This window comes from Neomonachus schauinslandi, chromosome 12 (assembly GCF_002201575.2).
Source record: "Neomonachus schauinslandi chromosome 12, ASM220157v2, whole genome shotgun sequence".
Taxonomy (NCBI): Eukaryota; Metazoa; Chordata; class Mammalia; order Carnivora; family Phocidae; genus Neomonachus; species Neomonachus schauinslandi.
Genome location: NC_058414.1, coordinates 79,534,461 through 79,558,245, shown reverse-complemented (window position 1 = coordinate 79,558,245; position 23,785 = coordinate 79,534,461). Strand labels below are relative to the sequence as shown.

The 23,785-nt window shown below is 33.7% G+C and overlaps 1 protein-coding gene across 1 annotated transcript in view; it reads left to right on the top strand.

The window, feature by feature from the left end:
* The first annotated feature begins 1,555 nt into the window (after positions 1-1,555).
* Positions 1,556-23,785, top strand: part of POT1 (protection of telomeres 1) — a 53,875-nt gene continuing 31,645 nt past the window's right edge. Inside the window, exons 1-5 of the mRNA XM_044919982.1 lie at positions 1,556-1,676; positions 2,459-2,506; positions 3,764-3,878; positions 17,427-17,557; positions 20,960-21,250. Coding sequence (XP_044775917.1) covers positions 2,498-2,506; positions 3,764-3,878; positions 17,427-17,557; positions 20,960-21,250 — 546 coding nt within the window. The 5' untranslated portion in view covers positions 1,556-1,676; positions 2,459-2,497. The remainder of the gene's footprint in view (positions 1,677-2,458; positions 2,507-3,763; positions 3,879-17,426; positions 17,558-20,959; positions 21,251-23,785) is intronic.

Genomic DNA, 23,785 nt, shown 5'->3' with positions numbered 1-23,785 from the left:
ACTATTTATTTTATTCCCCTTTAAAACTGCCTAGGGATGCCTGGGTGGCTCAGTTGGTTAAGTGTCTCCCTTCAGCTCAGGTCATGATTCCAAGGTCCTGGGGTCGAGTCCCACGTTGGGCTCCTTGCTCAGCAGGGAGTCTGCTTCTCCCTCTGTCTGCCGCTCCCCAGCTTGTGCGCGCACACGCTCTTTCTCTGTCAAATAAATAAATAAAATCTTAAAAAAAAAAAAAAAAAAGACATGAGATGTGACCCCTGCCTACAAGGTATTCACAGCCTTGTTTAATGGATCTAAATGCGGATTGACACCAGACCCTTTCTCGCATGTGCAAAGCAAAAGTCAGTAACGCGGGAGCCTTCTGTTTCGTAGAAATTAGGATTATTGAAGGAAGCTGCCTAAAGCCCAGGAATTTTTATGTATCTTAAGATTTTGGTATTAAAATTAGAAGAGTAGGGGGATGCCTGGGTGGCTCAGTCAGTTAAGTGTCTACCTTTGGCTCAGGTCATGATCCCAGGGTCCTGGGATCGAGTCCCACATTGGGCTCCTTGCTCAGTTGCCTGCTTCTCCCTCTGCCTGCCTCTGTCTCTCTCTCTCTGATAAATAAAATCTTAAAAAATAAAAATAAAAAAAATTAGAAGAGTAGGATAATTTTATATATATAGTGTATATTATTACATATTATATATGTATAGTGCAGCAAGACAAAATTTGCTGAATGTGTATGTTCCGGTACTTGGAAATTAAGAAAAGGAGATTCAACTAAAGAATGAGAGAAGCAAGAATAAATGGGGACTGGCTTCTTATTACTATTATAAACCTAAGTAGATAGAAAATATTTTTTTCTTATTAGTATGTCAATGGAAATTTCTTATTTATGTCTCATACCCTGGATTTATATGCACAAGTATTAGCTTTGTGACAATATGGAGTTTTTATACTAATAGCATGTCTTTCTCTATGTAGTTTCTCAACTCTGACATTTAGTTTCATTTAAATTTCATTCTTTTTTTTTTTTTTTAAAGATTTTATTTATTTATTTGAGAGAGAGCACATGAGAGGGGGGAGGGTCAGAGGGAGAAGCAGACTCCCTGCCGAGCAGGGAGCCCGATGCGGGACTCGATCCAGGGACTCCAGGATCATGACCTGAGCCAAAGGCAGTCGCTTAACCAACTGAGCCACCCAGGCGCCCTGAAATTTCATCCTTAATACTCTTGGGTCATCTGGTATCTCATTGTTTATTTCTGCAAACTTATTCATATAAATTGAGATAAACATTGATTTTTGAGCTCCCACTAAACAAATAAAAATTTTTGAGTGATTTAGTTAGTGATTTCCTGGTCAATGAAGTGAGACATTATACTTGTCTAGGGCTACATTGTTGATGTCCTTTTCGTGGAAGTAGTAGTCTCAATCTTATATTCAGGAAGCATTAAATAAATTTAGGCTAACCAGTTTTCCATTTTATGGAAATTACTCCTGTTTTTAAATAATAATATAAGAATTTATATGACATTCAGAATTACAGATATTTTGATGATTGAATACCATTTTTTCCTATGTAGGATACCATTGCAGTAGCTGGATTTACTGTCTTGTCAGCATCTTCATCTACAAGCAGAGATGGTAAACATTGCTTATTTTTGAAAGCATTTGAGGACTTCAGATCAACTGTTTATGTAAGTGTGTAACTTTTAGTCCAATCATTTGTGGTTTTAATGAGCTAAGGGGATGGAAAAGGGGCAGTATATCTATAAATCTGCAGATAAACTATTTAGTCTGACTGGATTATTTTAATTAAATATTTTAAGTTTAAAGCAAAAATTCTTTTCTTGGTTTTATGTTTAGAATGACTCCAGGTAGAAAAGAAAGATCCCTTAAAAATAATTATTAATAGAATTTTTAAAAACTTTGTAGGTACTCTAGACCTGATCTCATTCTTTGCTCTTACACCATCAGCCCCTTTTGATGGTCTGCTTGATTTCACTTTAAATTGATCAAGTGCCCTTTTTTAGGTAAAACTGATTTCATTCTATTTTATTTTTTACAGAGATGATCATTCTCTGCCTCCCACTTTACCCCTCCTCCCACAGCCCTGTGTGTGTGTGTGTGCGTGTGCACACATGTGCACACATGGAGACCACCAGTTTGGTCAAGGCTGTCAGAGAAGTAGAGTTGGGCCAAGTCCTGTGGTTGCAGGCCACCGTCTGCCTGTTTTTCTGTAGTATCCACAAGGGCATTATATGGGCTAGGGGTAGTCTTGTGATATTGTGAAACTAATGGATTATGCTGAAACTTAGACAGTTTTGCACATGTTAGTCTTAATATGTAAGCCATAATTTTGTGCCATTCTAGTGAATTTGAATATTACACAGTTAAGTGTGTAGCTTTGGTGCAGTTAAAGGTCTGTAATCATATTGGGTTGTTTGTATACAAGTAAATCCTCTTTTTTTGTTTTCAGGTTTATGTTAAATCTGTAAGGGATTTTTCTGCAGAATCAATGTCTTTGGTAAGATGATATTCAATTTAACTTAAAATACTCACCCCCCACACACACACAAAGATACACACGTATATGTACATATATATATATGTATGCATCCCATATATATATATATATATATATATATATATGAGATCCACTTATAGTCTAATTTTAAAATAGTAATACAATGGGAAAACAAAATCTCTACCTTTAATAATGTTAAATTTATTGTAAATGTATTAAATGTAAATATATATTTACCAAGTAATTAATACCTGGTTGTTCTTTTATTTGGAATATCCGCACATATATACTGGTCTATTTACATGGAAAGTCAAATTATAATGAAGAAGTTAGTTGTTTGTTGTTCATGAATTAACAAGTACATTACATGGATGACCATAATGGTTAGTGTCATTGAGTTGTGCTGGCCTGCCGCATTCATCTGTACATTAGGGAGATAACTTTAGTCTTGGATCTAGTTATTTGTCAGCTGAGCATATATCTTTCTTTTCTGTCCCATATGCTGACCATTATTTTTCTTCCATCATTTATGAGCTACAACTTTTTTTATATCGAGGTTTGATAAGATTTCTAAGCACTGCCTTTCTTATATTTGAACTAAAGTATCAGCGTCCTTGAAAAAGCCAATTAACTCATTTTGATTTGATTTTTAAAGTTTTAACTCATAGTGTGGTAGGTAGTAACCTTATTTCCAGTTGTGGGTGGGATGGATGGGTGATGGGGCCAGATGTGTGAACCCTTTTAAGGATTGTTTGACTAATATGCAGACATGTCTGTGTAAATCACTTTCCCCTTTCTTTCCAAACTTATGTACAATTATTTCAGATAATTTTTCTTTTCTATTTTTACCATCTTTAATGTATATACCATTTACAATCAAAACCTGGCTTTTTAGGCCTAAGTAAAATCTTTATAGTAATATAGGGAGAAAAAAAAGAAATATATACCACAAATTTTGAAGGGATATTACTTAAAGTTAAAATCCAGAACCAAAATCTCTTAAATTGCATTTCTTAGAATTGTGTACAAATTACATAATTTATCATCAGAATTCTTTCTAAGAAAACCTGGTTGGTTTGTATAGTATTCTTTATAAGCTCTGCATTTCCTTTTTTTTTTCAGGCTATATCCTCTTTTTAGAAACTTAAAAGGAAAAAAATGCAATTAGATTGGTTGTTAATTTAAAAATTTAATTATGAAATTATTCTAAAATGTAAATACTTAGCATTGATGTATTCACTGTCTTCTCTTTCTTAGGTTCCAGCAACACATTATATATATACACCCCTGAATCAACTTAAGGGTGGTACAATTGTCAATGTCTATGGTGTTGTGAAGTTCTTTAAGCCTCCATATCTAAGCAAAGGAACTGGTAGGTATTAAAATTGGTGAAGATTTTAATGGGCTGAAACTGCTTTATTGGTTTCAGAAACATAGCTCCTTCAATACTATTAAGTCTTAGAAGCTCAGTTCTGATTTATTTATTTTTAAAAAGATTTATTTATTAGAGAGAGAGAGAGCGCGCATGCACGTGCATGATTGCATGTGAGTTGGGGGAGGGGTTGTAGAGAGAGAGGGAGAGAGAGAAAATCCTCAAGCAGATTCCCCGCTGAGCACAGAGCCCAATGTGGGGCTCTTTCCCAGGACCCTGGGATCATGATCTGAGCCGAAATTTGGAGTCAGCTGTGTAAGTGATGAGCCACCCAGGTGCCCCTCAGTTCTGATTTATAATTGCCAAACAACATGGATGCATATTTTTTGGCCATTTTCATCTATAAAATAAGTGTCATCTTTAGATTCCAAAGCCTAAATTAAGAAAAGGATGCTAAACTGCAACATGACAGCATATGAAAATATGAAATAGGCTAGAAAAAGTAAATATATAGACAAATATAGAATATTTTAATACTATAATGGTGGTATATAAATCACTTTTAATTCTGGTATAGAACTTAAAAAAGATGAAAGTATAAAAAATAACTACCTGTGAACATGTTAATGAATTCACAGTATAAAAAGATACAAATTATAACATTAATAGCAAAGTGTATGTGAGGAGGAGTAGAAGTATAGTTTTTATATATAATATTTATCAGCTTAAAATAGGTTATTATAACTTTAAGATGTTTTATGTAAACTCCATGGTAACCACAAAGAAAATACCTACAGAAGATACACAAAAGGAAATGAGAAAGGAATCAGAGTATGTCACTACATAAAAAAAAATCAGGGAAGGACGAAGGAGGACAAAAATGCTAAAAGACAGAAAACAATTAGCACAATGGCAGTAGTAAGTCCTTTCCTATCAATAATTACTTCAGATGTGAAAAAATTAAGCACCTCAGTCAAAAGGCATAGTACTTCGGTTGTTTTTAAAGATAAATTAAGATATAACCTACTAATTCTGTATAATAATAAAAGCTCTTAGATACTGACATAGAAAAGAATCAAAAAAATGATTTTCAGTTTTCAGAGAGTTAATATAGTAAACAGACCATATACCTTTACCTTGGTTTAATTCAGTTCAACTAAATTTAAGTTATTAATCTATTTAATCTAACCTGAAACAGCATTTGTAAAAGCACCATTATGTATGTATCATCAAGAAAAGCTCTGCCAATTAAGTTATGATTCACTGTCAATTTTAAGATGTAGCCATATTTTTTTTTTTAAAGAGTTTATTTATTTTTTTGACAGAGACAGCGAGAGAGGGAACACAAGCAGGGGGAGAGGGAGAAGCAGGTTTCCCGCAGAGCAGGGAGCCCGATGCAGGGCTCGATCCCAGGACTCTGGGATCATGACCTGAGCTGAAGGCAGACGCTTAACGACTGAGCCACCCAGGCGCTCTAGATGTAGCCATATTTTAGAGATGTTAAAAACGCAAAACAGTGTTGTTGATGAAATTCTGTCTTTATCTACTGCATGCCTACTGCATGTAGTTTACCTACTACAACAAAGATGTCCTCATTGAGTTTATATTTTAAAAAATACTTTTATTAAATTATACATATATAAATTTTATTATTGTGGAGTGAACTCGAAGTATACTCTTTAGTGGGAGGTGAGGGGAACATCTTATTTTCATGTAGTCAGAGGATTTTGTTAATGCAGAATGTGAAGACTTACTCTATGAAAGTGACTGTGTGAAGACTGAAATCCAGAGAAATTTAAAATAGGTGGTAACTAAGTCTGAAGGCTGCAGAGGGATGTTTTATTGAAAACTCTCGTGATTTCTGTTTTAGCAGAAAGGGAATGTTAAACAGTAAGGTTGAAGCAGAGAAGTTATTAAGTGTTTATTTCTCAAATATTTTCATTTGACTTTGTCCTACAGTCTACATTCTCCACGCTATCATACTGTTCAACATACATTTGCATACTTTCATCTTGGTGGTTTGTTTGCATCATCAGGTTTATTGTCTCCTGAATCTTAATATTCTGTAAATTTGCTATAAAGGTGTGATCACTATGATCCTCTTCCAGTTGTGAGTGTTATCTGGTGGCTCTCATTGGCCTGCTGAATTTAGGAATAAGCTACATTACTGCCAATTATGTCTATCTGACTTGGTAGAAGATAGAATTTAAAAACTTTCTGCACTTGATATGTCACTAATTCTTGTCACCGAAAGTTTTTACTAATCAGCAAATGTATTCAAAAATAACAAATGATAGTAGTATAGAATAAAATGATAGCTGTTTTTAAAACATTGATGACTCAATTTTAATTTTAAGTTGTCTTAGCATAATCATGTTTTCTTCTGACAGTGTTATTAAATCATGTGTCTATAATGAAAGCCTTGGAGAACTATAATTTTTATTACATATTCAGATGTATTTTATATCTCTATCAGATATGTGTAGTTGGATCCAGTCCCTTAATAAAACAAATCATGAGTAGTAATAAACCATCTGTTATTACAACGATAATATGTTTCTCTATTTCTTCTGAGATACTAAATTAAAATGAAGGTCATCAATTTTATCACAAATTCATTGAAACTCTAAAGTATATTTTAAAATGTAGTGAGATGTCTTTACTGCTAGCAAGACGGTAAAGTTTTAAAATTATCTATTACATAACTTGAGTTACACTTTTTTTTTTTTTTTTTTAAAGATTTTATTTTTTTATTCGTGAGAGACAGAGAGAGAGAGAGAGAGAAGCAGAGGGAGAAGCAGGCTCCCAAGGAGCAGGGAGCCCGATGCGGGACTCGATCCCAGGACCCTGGGATCATGACCTGAGCCGAAGGCAGACGCTTAACCGTCTGAGCCACCCAGGCGCCCTACACTTTTTATTTCTACTAATAGAACTCATCCTTCAACATGCTGTAGGAGAATCAGACAAATAGCTCTGTTCGTGTTGAGGAAGGGATCAACTTCATTAGTATTACTACTGAGATGTACCAGAATAAATGTACAGGAACAATCCACAGCTATGCCTTCTTTGTATTACATAAAGCAGTATTATTTTGCAAATATGGGACCAAATCTTAATTACATCCAGCTGTACATAAGTAGTTATATGGAGGAAAATTACCTTTATGCAGCTCAAATTTAGGTAAATGGAAAGAAGTCTATTCTGCTCTATATCATTAGCTAGAATTTTTTCACTGAAATTTATTTTATAAATTTTTAATTCAGTGCCACTGAGGCTATTTGGTACACTCTAGCATTTGTACTTCTTGACTAAAATTTTTCTTGAAGACTTTCCTCTTCATACTAGTAGTGATTACATATGACCTGTAGCATGCTGCTGTCTTATTTCTGGTAGCAAATGCTTGTTTCCCAGGTTTTATATTCAGTCTTGGGAGAGTTGTAGCTTTTTATTGTAGAAGTCTATCAGTCCTGTTGTTAAAAGGACAATATAGATAGTTACATTCTTATTCAATTGTGATAAGATTCATCATGAAAACCGAGAATTTCTCAAAGATTATGGAAACAATATTTAGTAAAAGATCATTGTATCATCAAAATTGATTTTGATAATGATTCATCAGGGGTACATAATATGTCCTCTTTTATGTAGGAAGACAAGGTCATTGCTGCCTTAGGATTTTGAGATTTTATAGCAATTATCTTTGAAAGCCTCACATTTACTTTTGCTTCAGAGAGCTGGCTAGACAGAGTTAGGTATGTAAGTTTTTTGCCTTACACAGGTAACATTGATATTTTTTTAGTTAATGCCTATTAAGTTTTAGCTTTGTCTCAGATTTTAAGAAATAGCCTACCATTTCTTTAAGCTTGAGACACATTTACTTTGTTCTTATTGTCTGTTCTTGCTAAGTAAGATAAATGTAAGCAGGCCATAAAACACTTCCAGACTTAAGAGTATGTGGCTCGTGCTTGCTTGTTATTAATATCATAATGCCTGCTTGCTCTATGAGCAAATGCGAGGAGTAGAGGGAACCCTGTTTGTGCTTACTTTTCTAATAGTTGAGTCCAGAGGAAGGGAGAGGATAGCCAAAATATTTTTGTCATTTTTTGACTGTCCATCTCTCTCTCTCCCCCTCCACTTTCTTTTTCTTTCCTCACACTCTGGGACCCTACAGGTCTCAGTCTTCTTGTGCCACATAATGTGGCATATCGCCTGTGGCTCCCTAGCTAACCTCAGGAATGTGTTATGTTCCAAAATTACTTGGTTAATTACTTCCATTAAAATTCTCCATTTTTGGAAAGCAGTTTGATTAAATTTGAACAATCTTGGATGTTACAATGTTTCGAGAAGCAGATCTATCTCTTGCTGTTCATTATCTTATAAAAGGGTACCTGTTTTAGCCACAAACTGAGCATTATAATCAAATTTCTTAGAGCAGTATCCAAAACATTGGACTTTTGAGAGACCCTATGTATTTTGTTTTCTTTTAGTTCTTGGGATAGGGCCCTAGGAGTTTTTCTTTTCCTTGTCTGTAGAACACTCCAGCTAACTCTAGAATGCTATTTTTGGTTGTGTAAAAATATTTTCACTTAGGAGAATGATTTGATATATATACATTAATGTCATGTAGCATTATTGTTTGATTATTTTGTTTTGTATGAGTAATATTGGTTGCATATTAAATGATTATATAGTGTCTTTTAATTTTTTAAAGTGTAACAAACTCCATATTCCACATTAAAAAGAATTTATTAATTACTGAATAATTCATAACTCATTGGTGTTCTATAAGATCCAGGACACTTCTGAATCATCGAAGAGAGATTAAAGCATCTAGTATGATGTAAAATTACATGTATATTGAATTATATTTTTTATATTTTAAAATTGATAATGCATCTTTGGAAGTCTTTTGGTTTGGGTTTTGGTTTGGGGTTTTTTTAGATTTTATTTAAATTCAAGTTAGTTAACATATAGTATGTATTATTAGTTTCAGGGGTAGAATTTAGTGATTCATCAGTTGCATAGAACATCCATTGCTTATTACATCAAGTATCTTCCTTAATGCCCATCATCCAATTACCCCATCTTCTCACACTCCTCCTTCCAGCAACCCTCAGTTTGTTCTCTATAGTTAAGAGTCTTTTGTGGTTTGCCTGCTTCTCTGTTTTTTTTTTCCCCCTTCCTTCCTCTATGTTCACCTGTTTTGTTTCTTAAATTCCACATATGATTGAACTCTTATGGTATTTGTCTTTCTCTGATTGACTTATTTTGCTTAGCATAATATACTCTAGCTCCATCCACATTGTTGCAAATGGCAAGATTTCATTCTTTTTGATGGCTGAGCAGTATTCTATTGTGTGTGTGTGTATGTGTGTGTGTGTGTACGTATACATACTGCTGCTTTCTTCATCAGTTGATGGACATTTGGGCTCTTTCCATAATTTAGTTATTGCTGATGCTGCTATAAACATCAGAGTGCATGTATCCCTTCAAATCACTATTTTTGTATCCTTTGGTTAAATATCTAGTAGTGCAGTTGCTAGGTTGTAGGGTAGCTCTATTTTCAGCTTTTTGAGGAACTTCCATACTGTTTTCCAGAGTGGCTGCACCAGTTTGCATTCCCACCAACAGTGTAAACGTGTTTCCCTTTCTCCGCATCCCCGCCAACATCTGTCATTTCCTGACTTGTTAATTTTAGTCACCCTGACTGGTGGGAGGTGGTATCTCATTGAGGTTTTGATTTGGATTTCCCTGATGATGAGTGATGTTAGGCATTTTTTCATGTGTCTGTTAGCCATCTGTATGTCTTCTTTGGAGAAATGTCTGTTCAGGTCTTCTGTCCATTTCTTGACTGGATTTTTTGTTTTTTTGGTTTGGAGTTTGATAAGTTCTTTATAGATTTTGGATACTAGCCCTTTATCAGATAGTTCATTTGCAAATATCTTCTCCCATTCCATAGGTTGCCTTTTAGTTTTATTGATTGTTTCCTTTGCTGTACAGAAGGTTTTATCTTGATGAAGTGTCCCAGTAGTTCAGTTTTGTTTTTGTTTTTGTTTGCTTTAAAATAAATAAATAAATAAATATAGTTTTGTTTTTTCATTCACTTATTTGCTCATTTATTCAACGAACATTTATTAAGTACTTTTTATATGCCAGGTATTATACTAGAGTGGGAAATGCAAAGATATCTAAGTCACTGTTTCTACCCTCAAGGAATGTTTAAGACAGATAATAATTACAATACAATGATTATAATAGTTCATGATTTAATTTAGTCTTTCCTCAATTTTTTAGTCTTCCCTCAATTTATAAGACTCCACTTTTATTTCTCCACTTATTGTTGGCTATGTAAGATAGACTCTTCATTGTAAAACATACCATCCTTTTGAGTTTATTAAAGTTGAACAATGGATTTACCTATTCTAAAAGATGGAGGTTGTGGATTGGGCAGGCATGGAGTTTTCCATTTCCCAAGAGCTAAAAAATTAAGTCTTGTTGAGTGAGGTAAGACTCTTCGCAAGTGCTTGGCTATCTTTCAGGAATGGGAAGGCATCTAGGGGGCATGGTTAGTTATTACTTATCTCTTTAAGGCCTTGGAGAGGTGAGCTAAGCCTCTCTTCATTACTGTTTCCTGCTGTTTTGTCTATGCCAGTAAGAAGTTGGTTTCCACTTGGAAAATGAAGGTGGAGAAAGATCTTTCTTCCCCTATCACTGAACTTTTGTATTGCTTGCTTGCTTATATTCAGGAATGACTGTGAGGAAGCTTGAGGTCTCCATCTGGCTTTCAGTTCATATCCTAGGACTGACTCTGTCCTTTATGACCTTTTCCTCTAAGAAATTATTAGCCTGCTAATTTAGAAAATCACCCTTATGTTTCATTAGTTTATAATTTGAATTGCTTTAATGGATCATAAAAATCAGTACCGTTTCCTCATTCTTTCTTAAAACTTAGGTTACATGCTTTTATTCATTCAATTAAATGATTTGTTTGCCAGCCTTGTATAGCATTGTCCTGGACTTAGTTGTTGTCCATAGTGTTAAAGTGATAGACTCTCAGAGAGTTTATCATGAGGGAGATGAGGGAGACCTAAATTTAATCAACTGGCTAAGGCACTGTTGTATGCTATAGCTTAAGAAATAAGCAGAGTGTTTGGGAGTGAGAATGGAGAGATTAATGCCAACAGGGGAAAGTCTTCTAAGAGAAACTGCATTTGAGCTGAACTTTTGAGGATAAATTGGGTGTTGATAGATGAGGAAGAAGAGGCCAACATTCCAGACTTTGGAATTGCAGCAACAGTTGTCAGACTTTTATAATGAAAATGTGAACTTTTCAATTTGAAAAGCTAACTGCTGAAGAAGTTGACTTAAATATAATTTTAAGTAATGGAATGTCTGCAGGATATTGATGCATAACTTTATGCTCTTATAGCAGTCTTTTTCAAGGATCATTATTAAAGACTTATGATACTTTGTGGTGTACACTTTGTTTATATTCTAGACCATAATTTAAAAAGGATTTTTTGTATTTATGGTTTCTATATGTGGTAAAACTGATTTTTTTAACATATATGTAATCAGTAACCTTATTTATATGATAGAACTATTATATAGTTGGCAGTTGGTCTTTGAAAGATGTACTCAGAATTATTACAGGTAAAATGTTTTAAGCAGCTATCAATGGAATGCTTTGCTACATTACTTCTCAGGTCAAAGGGATTCTAGTAATATTTAGGTTCACAAAAATTACTTTCAAATTACAAATTGTGTTGATTTCCATCTGCATTTTTAAGTTCTTCTATTTCAGTTTACTACTTTTCCTCCACTTTACACATCATGATTGAGGAAATCAAAATATATTCTCTTTTTCAGTTTGGTTGTCTTTTTCAGCAATTTCTGGAAGCTTCTCATGTGTTAATGATATTAATCTCTTTTTTGTCATAACTGTTAAGATGCTTTTCTCAGCACTTTAGTCTTAGTGCCGATGGTCTTTGAAATACAAATGTTTAACCTACAATTTGGAGTCATAATTTTGTTTAGAAAGGCTTTTACTCATTCAATACAAGATCTGAAAAGTAGTGGTCTATATTTTCTTAAAATTCTTTTATATTTTTAAAAACAGATATTGCATATATTGCCTGGAATTTTGTTTTGTATGTAGTGCAAAATGATCTTTTTGTTGGCAGCTCACTTGTTTCAAAATAATTTATTAAATAATGTGATGTATAAGTCACATATAATATATATACCTGTATATAAAGATCTGTGGAGCAACACTTAACAGAGAGCCTGAGATGAATTTTCTTCTCCCAATATGTGACCCTGTGATAGTTCTCCTTAATTAAGAGGAGGACTGTTCAGATGTCCAATTTTTAATCATTAGAGTACTTGCTACAATCTCCACATGAACTTTTTAGAGATATAATAATGCAGTCCTATTGTTAAGCTCAGTTTTTTAGTTCTTCATTTATCATTTCAGTATTTTTTAAGACTTACAGGAATATGTTGCATGCATCTGCAATATTCATACTAATTTGCTTTCTGTCTCTATCCCCTTCTGGATACTTCATATAGAGACTCATACAGCATGTGGCCTTTACTTCTGGCTTCTTTCACTTAACATAATGATTTTGAGGTTCATTCATGTTGTAGCATGTATTCATTTTTATTGCTGAATATCAATATACTTTTATAGTTATTTAACAAATTATTCTAGTTGTTTGTATTTCTTATTTTTAATACAAACTCTGTGAAGATAGAGATCATTGCTAAGTATTACTATAAATCCTTATATCTAGGAATACCATTTACTGTGGTTGCTCAGTACGTGGAGTAAAATGTAAAACTCCAGAATAACATTTATGAACTCAGAGAATATCAGCCTACATGCCTATCTATTCTGTGGGTTGTTTTTTTTTTTAAAAGGTCTATTTATTTATTTATTTGAGAGAGAGAGAGAATGTGAGCGCAAGTGCGGGGAGGGGCAGAGGGAGAGATCTTTAAGCAGACTCCCCTCTGAGCGCGGAGCTGGATGTGGGGCTCGATCTCAGAACCCATGAGATCATGACCGGAGCCAAAATCACGAGTCAGACATTTAAGACTCAGCCATGCAGGCACCCCTCTATCTGTGCTTAATCTGTATGTGTGTGTGTGTGTATATATATGTGTGTGTGTGTATATATATATATATATATATATATATATATATATATGTATATATGTATGTGTGTGTGTGTGTTAATATGTATATCTCTAGCATAATTATGCTTTCTTCTCTTTTCCTTCCTTTCATTACCTTTTTAAATATAATTAAAACATGAGGGGAAATCTATATAATTTCACACCAGCATAATAAAGCGAGTGCTACTATATGTAGTAAAGTTTCCTTGTAAAATTAGTAAGATTGTAGTATATAATATTGCCTTGATTCAGTGATTTGCTTTCATAACTTTTACTTGGGTGTTTCAGTAATAAACTTTTATACAAATGGAAACTTACTGAAATACTGATTGGTTTATAAATAGTGCTATAGTAGATAACAAGGAGGTGAAACAACTTTCATGGAGGAATTTTTTTATGGATTGTATAATTTATACATGCATGCTTCTTTGATTAGATGAATTACCAGCTTTCCCTTATAAAACTCCAAGGCAATTTACACTTAATCATGCTGATGAAATTAGGTGAATTACTCAAGATTGCAGAATATAGGACTTAATTTATCATTTGTTATTTTTTCCAGATTTATATCAGGTTACATGAAGTTAAGAGTTAAAGTAAATACTATGTCAGCAGTTTACATATGAAGTCTTACTCTAAAGTATAAAGTCAAGACTTTACAAGCTTAAATATCTATTTTAATATCTTAAAATATATTTTAAGTAATTTGTATTTATTTTTATATTACATTAGCACGTAAATGTACTATTTTGGTAGATAAGGTGAGAATACTGATTTATGAAAGCTCTTTCTACTCTTCATGCCTTTCCTGCTGGTGTTAGCTATCAAGAAAATGGACTATTATCTTTTAGTTTTGTAACTTCATTATTAAAATATGAAGTTATAAGTTGTAATTTCACAAGTTGTTTTTCCTCCATTTGGGAATGAGTTAAAATGAGGCATTGGGAAAGAAAGTATCTTTATTATTTTATGTAGCCATTTTTGATGGATTATTTATTTGGTAAGACACTTCACTTCCTTGAAGCAGTAAAATAAAACATTTAGCAGTTTGCCTCGTTAGTACTTGTTAAAATAGGTAGCTTGGTTTCTGGTCATGAATCATGCTAATTGAAAGAACCTGAAAGCTATTTAATATTTCATTTAGATTGTTATTTGTTTTTGTTATTGAGAGCAAATTATTGGACGGATTTTTTTTTTTAATATTTTATTTATTTATTTGAGAGAGAGGGAGCCTGCATCTGTGAGCGGGAGGGGGGGGCAGTGCAGAGGGAGAATATCCCAAGCATACTTCCTGCTGAGCACAGATCCTGACCTAGGGCTCAATCTCAAGACCCCAAGATCACGATCTGAGCCAAAATCAAGAGTTGGACGCAACCAGGTGCCCCTGGACAGGTTTTTTTTTTTTTTTCCTCTTAAATGCCCTTGTTTTCTTGAATCTGAATTTTTGTTTTCTTCTTTCTTTGTTAATAAAATCTTATTATATTAAAGGATTTGAACTCATGGTGAGTCTCTTTGGCTTTAACTTGCTAAAAGTCGTGGATGATACTTTCAAAAGAGAAAATATAAGCCAAGAGAAAAAGAGTAAGGAACAGGGACTTAGCATATGATAGCTCAGATAAATGGTGTACAAATATGCTCCATGTAAGGAGACGCCATTTGCATCCACATAGAGTCACTTACATGAAAACATGCAAGTGTGGCGATTTCAGGCTTGTCAGTCAAGTCCTGATGCAGCTGGGGAATGCTCTCTTCTACACAAATCTGGACAGCACATGGAGCCGTCACATTTACCCACTCAGAATTCCAAGCAGGCACTTACTTGGCACACACATACCTCTTATGATGCTCTTTGGGCATCCCCTGAGGTTGCTTCTGTCTCTCGGCAGTCCATTCCCACCCCATCTCTGAACCTTACACAGACTTTAACCACCCTAACTCTGAATGTGACATAGATACTCCTGGAATGGGGAAGGGGAAGGGCCTGGAGGAGGGAAGGAATGTGTGCCTTGCAAGTGGCGTATGTGTCCCTCTTTCTGCTGGTTTTTAAGAAAAGGCCAGAACGAAGAAGTTACATGTGTGTGTGCAGCCAAGACTGCTACTCTCTCGGGCTCAGTAAACTTCCTCTGGAAAGCTCTTCAGGTTGTGCAGTATTTCTATTTGAAAAAGGAGAGGCTTTTTCTAATTTGCAGGAAAGCACGGCAAAAGCTAGCAGTGGCCCTATAAAGACCCTGTAGATAGTGAACCTATTCTCAGTGTCCCCTGGTGTCCTTTGCAGTCCACCAAGTCATTTTTTGGAAACAAAAACAAGATACAGGAATATAGATGATTAAGATTCCATAATGCATCGTAGACTTATATAGAACGGTACAATAGAGCCATATGATAATTGCAAAAAAAAAATGTGTCATTCTGTTAAAAGTAAGTAAAATTGATCTTTGATAGTTTGTAAGACTGCGAAGAGAAAAAAAAAAATGTCGTACTCCTCCCAAATAGAGTACTCCTCCCAAATAGAGCTACTGAAAAAGGAAACTCAAAATAAATTTGGTTCCAGTGGATCCTGCTGATGTATTAAGAAATGAGAATGTAATATTATTTACTCTTTGAAGATGCTTATCAAGGTTTTGATTTTATTTTAAGTTTTTTTAATGTTCTCTAAATTATTTCCCCTTCCTCACAGCATCAGATTTCTTTTCCTCCCTCCTTCCTTCACCCCCCCCTTCCTCCCTTTCCCCTCCCAATCCTTTTTCCCTATCCTTCCACTCCTGCTCTCTTCTGCTCCACCTCTTTCTCTCCCATCCACTTTCCATTTTCCTCCTTCCTTCCTTCCTTCCTTCCAGTTTTGCTCTATATCTGGTGATTGTTTACTGTCTTTATATTTAAAAATGTAGGTGTGGTTTATTTTAGGTTATAGACTCATCTTGTTTGCTTGTATATAAGTACTTTGTTTTTCCATACTTTTTGGATTACTACAGCTTTGTAGTATATCTTGAAGTCTGAGATTGTGATACCTCCAGCTTTGTGCTTTTTCAAGATTGTTTTTCCTATTTGATCTCCTTCTTGAATGGGAAATCTGAGAGACAAATAGAATTTTCATAGGGCACGTTGATTGACAGTGTCACTGTATGGTGGGTGAAAAGAGACCAGCCCATCTGGCTGTAGGCCCCCTATTGTGATAATGCAGAGGGATTTATTCTGGGTGGTAACCCCACACTGGAAGCCTTAGCACTTCCTGGTTAATCAGTGAAATGTCCTTGGAAATAGCATGTGGTCCTGGAAGTGGTTGGTTTAAATACTCTGCCTCCCAACCTGAAATCATTTTCCTGGGCAGTAGAGGTCAGGATGGATGGTTATTGAAACAGTTGTTTTATGTGTAAACTTTTAATTAAGCTTGATTTTGACTCTACTTTTCACTGCCACCCTTAATCCTAGTGACTCCCATCTTCATTGTAGCTACTTTATACTATCTTCTGGATTGTCTCCCCTGTTCATTTTATCCCTAACCCTTTGTTTTCCCATCTTCCCGAAACATATTGCTGTCTTCTCCCCTGCTCCTTCACTCCCCTCTCCTCTCTTCCTTCACTGTTCTGGGTTTATGCTTTTCTATCTTGATGTTGTAATTACTAGGGTACTGGGTAGGACTGGAAGTCAACACATTTTCTCAGTGTGCAACTTTCTGAAACATGCATATCAAAAGGCAATATCTGTTACAGTTTTTACTACCACCAGTATTTGAAATTTTCATTTTTATAGCATCCCAACTATTACATTTTTTTTGCCAGCTAAAGTGTATATGTTTCTGGTTCTAATGTGTAATCGTCTATAAGAAACTAGCAAATCCTCATTTTTTCTTTTGAGTTTGTTGTTAATATAATTTTCTAGGAATTGTTTGTTCCTTTGAATTTCATTGGCACTGTGAAGTCCTGGGTTTTATAAGCAGTTTTCATAGAATCTTTATGTAGTATATTGACTCTTCATCACATTTGCTTCAACCATCTTCTAGTCTTTGTTTTCACCCTAATTTTAATTATGTTCATTTTATAAATTATATTTTATTTGAATATGTTTATCTGTTTTGTGATTTCTAAACTTTGAAGTAATAAAAAAGTTACCACCCCTCCAGACAATTTATATTAATTAGGAATTTTATTTTTGTTTTACTAAACTTTATAAAATTAATTTTTGTGGAACACTTTTGCAGAATAATTTGACAGTGCATTTTGAGAGCCAAGAAACTGTCTCTGTGTTTTGATCCTGTTCTCAGAAGGCTTAATTAAAAGAAGGATAAGAGTTTGGTGTTTTGAATTCAACCATATTCTTATTTTGTCAAATGCTTTGAAACACTAAAAGGTAAAATATGTTTGTGTTTTCCAGATTATTGCTCAGTTGTAACAATTGTGGACCAGACAAATGTAAAGTTAACCTGCCTGCTCTTCAGTGGAAATTATGAAGCCCTTCCAATAATTTATAAAAATGGAGATATTGTTCGCTTTCATAGGCTGAAGGTATAATTCCGATTGTCCAGAACTCATATTTGTTCGAAGAGAACTCTGTGTTTTCACTAATACTCATTAGCCCTAATTATGTGGTTGCTGTGGCAGAACATGGCATCGAGCATTTCAAGAAACAAGAAGAAATGTAAATAATACCAGACTTCAAATAATTAATATTAGGAAACCTCTTCATTTGGACAAACTGCCTGTGCTCCTTCCACAAGAAGTGTATTAGATACCATGATTAAGACGAGTTGCTGGTTGCATTCTGTCTTCTCATTTCTGAATGTAGATTGATGCTTTAAAGGTTTCCATGTAGAGCTGGGTTTAAAAAAAAAAAAAGCCCTAGGCCAACAGGGCTTTTTCTTTTTTTTTTTTTTTACTTTTTGATAAAGTAATTCTATAATGATTGAGAGGTTATATTATTTTCCCCTGTTTGTTGTGTTAATTCAAGTACAGTGAAAGCATTGAGATATTAAATATAAAATCAAAGTAAGTTGATTTCATTTATGAAAAATGTATTAAAACATGAACAGATATTTTGGTACTTTTCAAATTATGCTATCAAACAATTAAATGTAAGGAAACCTTTAATATGAAGGTAAAGCTATTAAATAGTATGTAATTTAAAAAAATAAGTACTTTAATATTTTCAATCCCTTAGGTTTTAAGCATTTCAATTGACCCTTCATCTTTTCCTCTTGTTAGATGGGTTTCCATGAAGCTCTTTCATTATCTTCTTCTTCTAATGCTTCAGTTTATCTGTGTCCCTCATGGTCAGTGCGATGCTCATAAGTGAGCACAATATTCTGGGTATGTTCTGTTCTTAGTTTTGGTGGAAATTACCTTTCTTGATCTCTAATGCCTTTCCCTGAGAATAGAAGAGTAGTAGAGAATATTTGTGTGAAGTTAAAAAGGAAATAGAAATATCATCGTAGCAAGTTTATCCCAACTTCAAAAAATAACTTATTTCTCACACACTCTTGTTTCAGACAGTGCACTCTTCCCTCCTAATGTTTTTAGTTGTTATTCTTGCTGTTTAACTGAAGTAGGATACATATCTCTCAGTTCTATTTGTTTTAAAGAGAATAGACTGTAGGTTTTGTTTTTTAATGTATGGCTTATGCTTGTGTGATTCAACCATATTACTGTGTATAGTTTCACTTTGTTCATTTTCATTGGTAAGTGTGTGAATGCATCAGAATTTATATATTCTGTGGGACATCCTGTTTGAGAATATTATTCTGCTATAAACAGTCTAATACATATCTTTTAGTGAATATATATATTAATATTTTTATTATTAATGAAAAATTTACTGGATAGGCTAAATAGATTAGCTATATCATTTTCTTTTTTTAAGATTTTATTTATTTATTTGAGAGAGAGAATGAGAGACAGAGAGCATGAGAGGGAAGAGGGTCAGAGGGAGAAGCAGACCCCCGCCAAGCAGGGAGCCCGATGCGGGACTCGATCCCGGGACTCCAGGATCACGACCTGAGCCGAAGGCAGTCGCCTAACCAACTGAGCCACCCAGGCACCCTAGCTATATCATTTTTACTTGAACGTAGATCAATAGAAATTATCTAATTTGAAGAACAAGGATAAGCAAAAGATTGACAGAGCCTTGGGGACCTGTGAAATAATATCAAATTGTGAAACGTGTCATTTGAAATGCACAAGAAAACTGTGTGAATGGGAAACAAAAATACTTATAGAAATACATAGAAATGACCAGAATTTTTCCAAATTTGATGGAAAACATTGACTTACAGATTTTAGAAACTCAGTGCACTCCATTCATGGCACCACAAAGAATAGCATGCCTAAACAAATCACTGTGAAACCATTGAAAAAGATTTGAAAAAAGAACTTGAAATGAGCTGGCAGAGAAATAACACATTCCATATAGGAAACGTAATACCAGCCATCTTTGATTTCTTATCAGAAATAATGGCATTTGAGGAACAAAGCGATGATAAATTTAAAGTGGTGATAGAAAATGGATTCACCTGGAGTTTTGTATCCAGAGAAAATATTTTTCAAAAATGAGAGAATCCACAGCCAGCATATCTTTGCTATAAGTAAATGCTAAAGGATGGTGTTCAGGACAAAAAATTTTGAATGCTACCAAACGGAAACTTGATGGTTAGGAAATGACCAAAAACAACAACAAAAAAGGAAATGGTGATAAATGGTGAAAGATACTGTTTTGTATTTCTTCTCATAATTTCACTAAAAGATAAATGGCTCCTTAAAAGAAAAACAGTAACATTTAGGAAGGTGGAGTTTATAAAATATGTAGAAAAATATGAACGATAGCACAGGGATGGTTAGGATGGTTAAGTGGAATTAACCACCGAAAGGTTAGTACGTACCTTCAGAGGTTATTACACTTTCAGTAGAAAGTGTAAAATGGGATATGGGCAAGTGGGGAATATGATATAGAAAGTAGGGATTATGTAGTAGAACTATATTGATTCCTAATAGACTTTGAGATAAGGATTCTTTCATAGCTCAGAGGAGGTAAACAGAATACTAATAAGTTCAAAATATGAGAGGAAAGGAACGGTAGAAAAACAATTTTTAAAAAACAAAAAAGGGGGGATACAGAAGGAAAACAAATAAGATAGTAGACTTAAATATAACCATATCAATAATTTTACGTAAATGTACTAAACACTCCTTTTGTAAGGAAAAATAGACTGAATAAAAAAGCAAGAACAAATATCATTCCCTACAAGAAATGAAGACACAAATAAGTTGTAAGTAAAACTGTAGAAAAGATATACCAAGCAAACAAGAAGCATAAGGAAAATGAAAACACTATATTAATATCAGATGGAGTATTACAGGGGATTGAAAGGGGGTCATTTCATAAGTACAAAAAGATTGCTTAATGAAGAAGATGTAACCATGGTAATGCACATGCATATACTAGCCGAGCCTCAGGAATTTGAAAGCCAGAGTCTTTGTGGCTTATCTTGGCTCTCAGACTGATGAAATCTTAGCCTCACTGCATTTTATTCACTTTGAAGTCTTGTACTTTAAGTGTTCTAGTTTTCCTTGTAATGGTCATAAGTAATTGTCACTATGTTTTTCCTTTTGTAAATTATACATTAGTAAGAAAAGTAATAAATGTAAAAGTGCAAGCCTTATAGGATCAGGGAGTCGACCACCTAGACCTTTAAAAAATAGAAATAAATACTACATAGTGTTTTACAGTTTACATGGTGCTTGTGGATCTTGGTACAGCCCAGTTGATTTTATAATTTTGTATGCTAATTAAGTAAAATATATTAAATAATTATATCCTCTGAACTATGCTGGCAAGACTTTCTAATCTTTCAAGTTTCTTGAGTTTTGGGGTTCTGCATCAGCTGTTTTGTTTTCTGCTTTGCCCAACTTTCTTAGATCCAAGTATATAAAAAGGAGACTCAGGGTATCACCAGCTCTGGCTTTTCATCTTTGACATTTGAGGGAACTTTGGGAGCTCCTATCATACCTCGTACCTCAAGCAAGTATTTTAACTTCACTGCCGAGGACCACAAAATGGTAGAAGCTCTTCGTGTTTGGGCATCTACTCATATTTCACCTTCTTCGACATTAGTAAAATTGTGTGATGTTCAACCTCTGCAGTATTTTGACCTGACTTGTCAGCTCTTGGGCAAAGCAGAAGTGGATGGAGCATCATTTCTTCTAAAGGTAGGTATTTTAAATACTTGAAATTGTAAATTAGCACCACCTACGTATCTAAAAAGAGCTTATATTTCATTCTGGTGGGATAAATATGCATACTGTGTATTATAATAAGAACTTTAAATCTAACTTACCATGTTTGATGAACTTAGATATTCATGCAACTCTACTCTTGAACTTCTTTATACTTCCAGAGAAAAATAGTATTATCAATAGTTTAGATATAGTTTATGCTTTATTTCTTATTTTAGTATTAATAAAATAAAAAGTTGTTTTCTATGTTATATTTTAGTTACATTTCTACATATCCATATTTCTGCTTCCTTGTCAGGGTAGCCTTCCTTCTCATTTACTTTCTTGGCTCATTCATGTTGGGTTCTCTTCCCATGTCATTTCACTGCCTGTTTCATTGGGTAGATCACAGATGGTTTTGAAATGTTCATTTTTGTTCTGTTTTCTTTCTAAATCAGCATGATTTTTTAAAAGTAAGACCCATCTAATCTTTGTTTATACTTACCCCAATTTACTCATGAATAGCTAGAGAAAAAGACAGTTGTCTGATACTAATCCTCATCTGCCCATCCTATGCACAATACATTTAAACAAACACTGCTTCAGCTCTGCTCCTATGGTTATTTCTTTATCTTCTGACTCTTTGAAACAATAGGATAAGAAACAGAGTACAGAGGCACAAGTATTGGGTGTAGCTTTATTATCATTTATACCTTGCCCTTATTAAGGAATGAGGAAGATAGAAATCCCTGAATAAAAGATGAAGTGTTTAAAGTTGAAAGTAGCACATTTACATACACATGACATACTCCAAAAAAGTAATTGCATGCTGTAAAAAAATTTAAGTCAAGTATGAAAGCTAAAGTTAAAGCAAAGTAAAATCATCCAAAATTAGAAGGAATCCTAGGTCAACTGGTCATACTTTTTGCCCAAAGTGACATCCCTAACAGATGAGCATTTGTTAATCACCAAATACTTCCAATGACAAGTAATCGTTGCAGAGTATGAGTGTAGATCTTTTGACTGCTGTGTTAGAAAATTCTTAAATTCTGAGATAAAATCTGCCACCTTTTAGCTGACGTGGCTGAATCTACATTCACTCTAAAGCAACAAAACATACGCATGCATTCCATTTTTAGATAGCTTTTTCAGATAAGTGAAAGCTTTGATTTAGATGTTATTTTAAAATACAGCATTCAGAAGTGCATTTATTTTTGTAAATTTTCTAAATTTATTTTATAAATGCGGAAAAATGCATTTAAAAGAATATTTTATTTCTTACAGTAACAAAAATTGGAAACACTCATTACTAACAGAATTGTGTGAAGTATTGATATATTATGGAATACTCTGTTACAATAAAATGACATTGTAGACATGGTTATTAAGATAGATATTCATAATATTCTATTTGGCAATTAATGCAGTTTTATTTATATACTAAAATATATGCATAGTAAAAGTACATTAAAAAGAATATATAGCAATATTTTACTTACATTATCTCTGGGAAGTCAAATTTTGAGTGATTTTTTTTCTGAAATTGATTTTCCTATCACATACCAGAAATAACTTTTTAAATTATGTTTTAAACACAAAAGGAGCCAGACATTACTCCAAGTGAGGTCTGAAAAGCATGAATGTAACATAATTATTTTCTTTCTCAGCTTGAATTTGATACTAGTGTTGTTCCCTATATTAGTACCTATGATACTAATTTATTTTAATTATTCTTATAGACATGCTACACCAAAAACATATTAAAACAATAATATACTGTAATCCACAGTTTATTTTTAGAAATCAGAAATGGTTTAATTTTAAGGAAAATTATAATCCTCTTTGTGAATGTTAAATATATCTGTGAAAATGTTTAGCAAAATAGAATTAGAAGTATGTCTCCTTAACTTGATAAACAATTTCTCCTATAAATTAATCAAAATAATTAGTGGTAAAATTCTGAAGTCAATAATGCCAGGAACAAGACAAAAATACCCACTATTTTCTCTGTTACATTGTTCAGGAAATCTCAAGAATTCACTAAGATAAGAAAAAAAGTGAGAGATATAACTCTTTTAAAAGAAAGAGAAAAAGAAGGTCAGTACTCAAGTTATAAAAACCCAAACAATGGACTGAAAAGCTACTTGGATTAATAAAATTATTTAGTGAGATAACTGGTTTAAACATTAGTGAAATATAGCTTTGCTACATATTAGTAATAAATAGAACACATAATTGAACAAAAGTTCTTCCAACGTCACAAAGACTGTAAAACGAGACAGTTCGGGCAAGAAATCCCTGACCTTCTGTGAGGAAACCTAGAAAGCGGGAGCATAAAAGAAAAGTAGGACTATTAAAAGGTTTTTGATTCTTTTTTAAAGTGTTTTAAAATAAAATGCCATTTTAATTAAAACCATATTTTCTAAATTGACTATGATTCTGAAATTTATTAGAAACAGTAAATGATCAAGAATAAGACAAGAAGAACTTGACAAGAAAACTCAGACCTCCGTATCAGATATCAAAGCA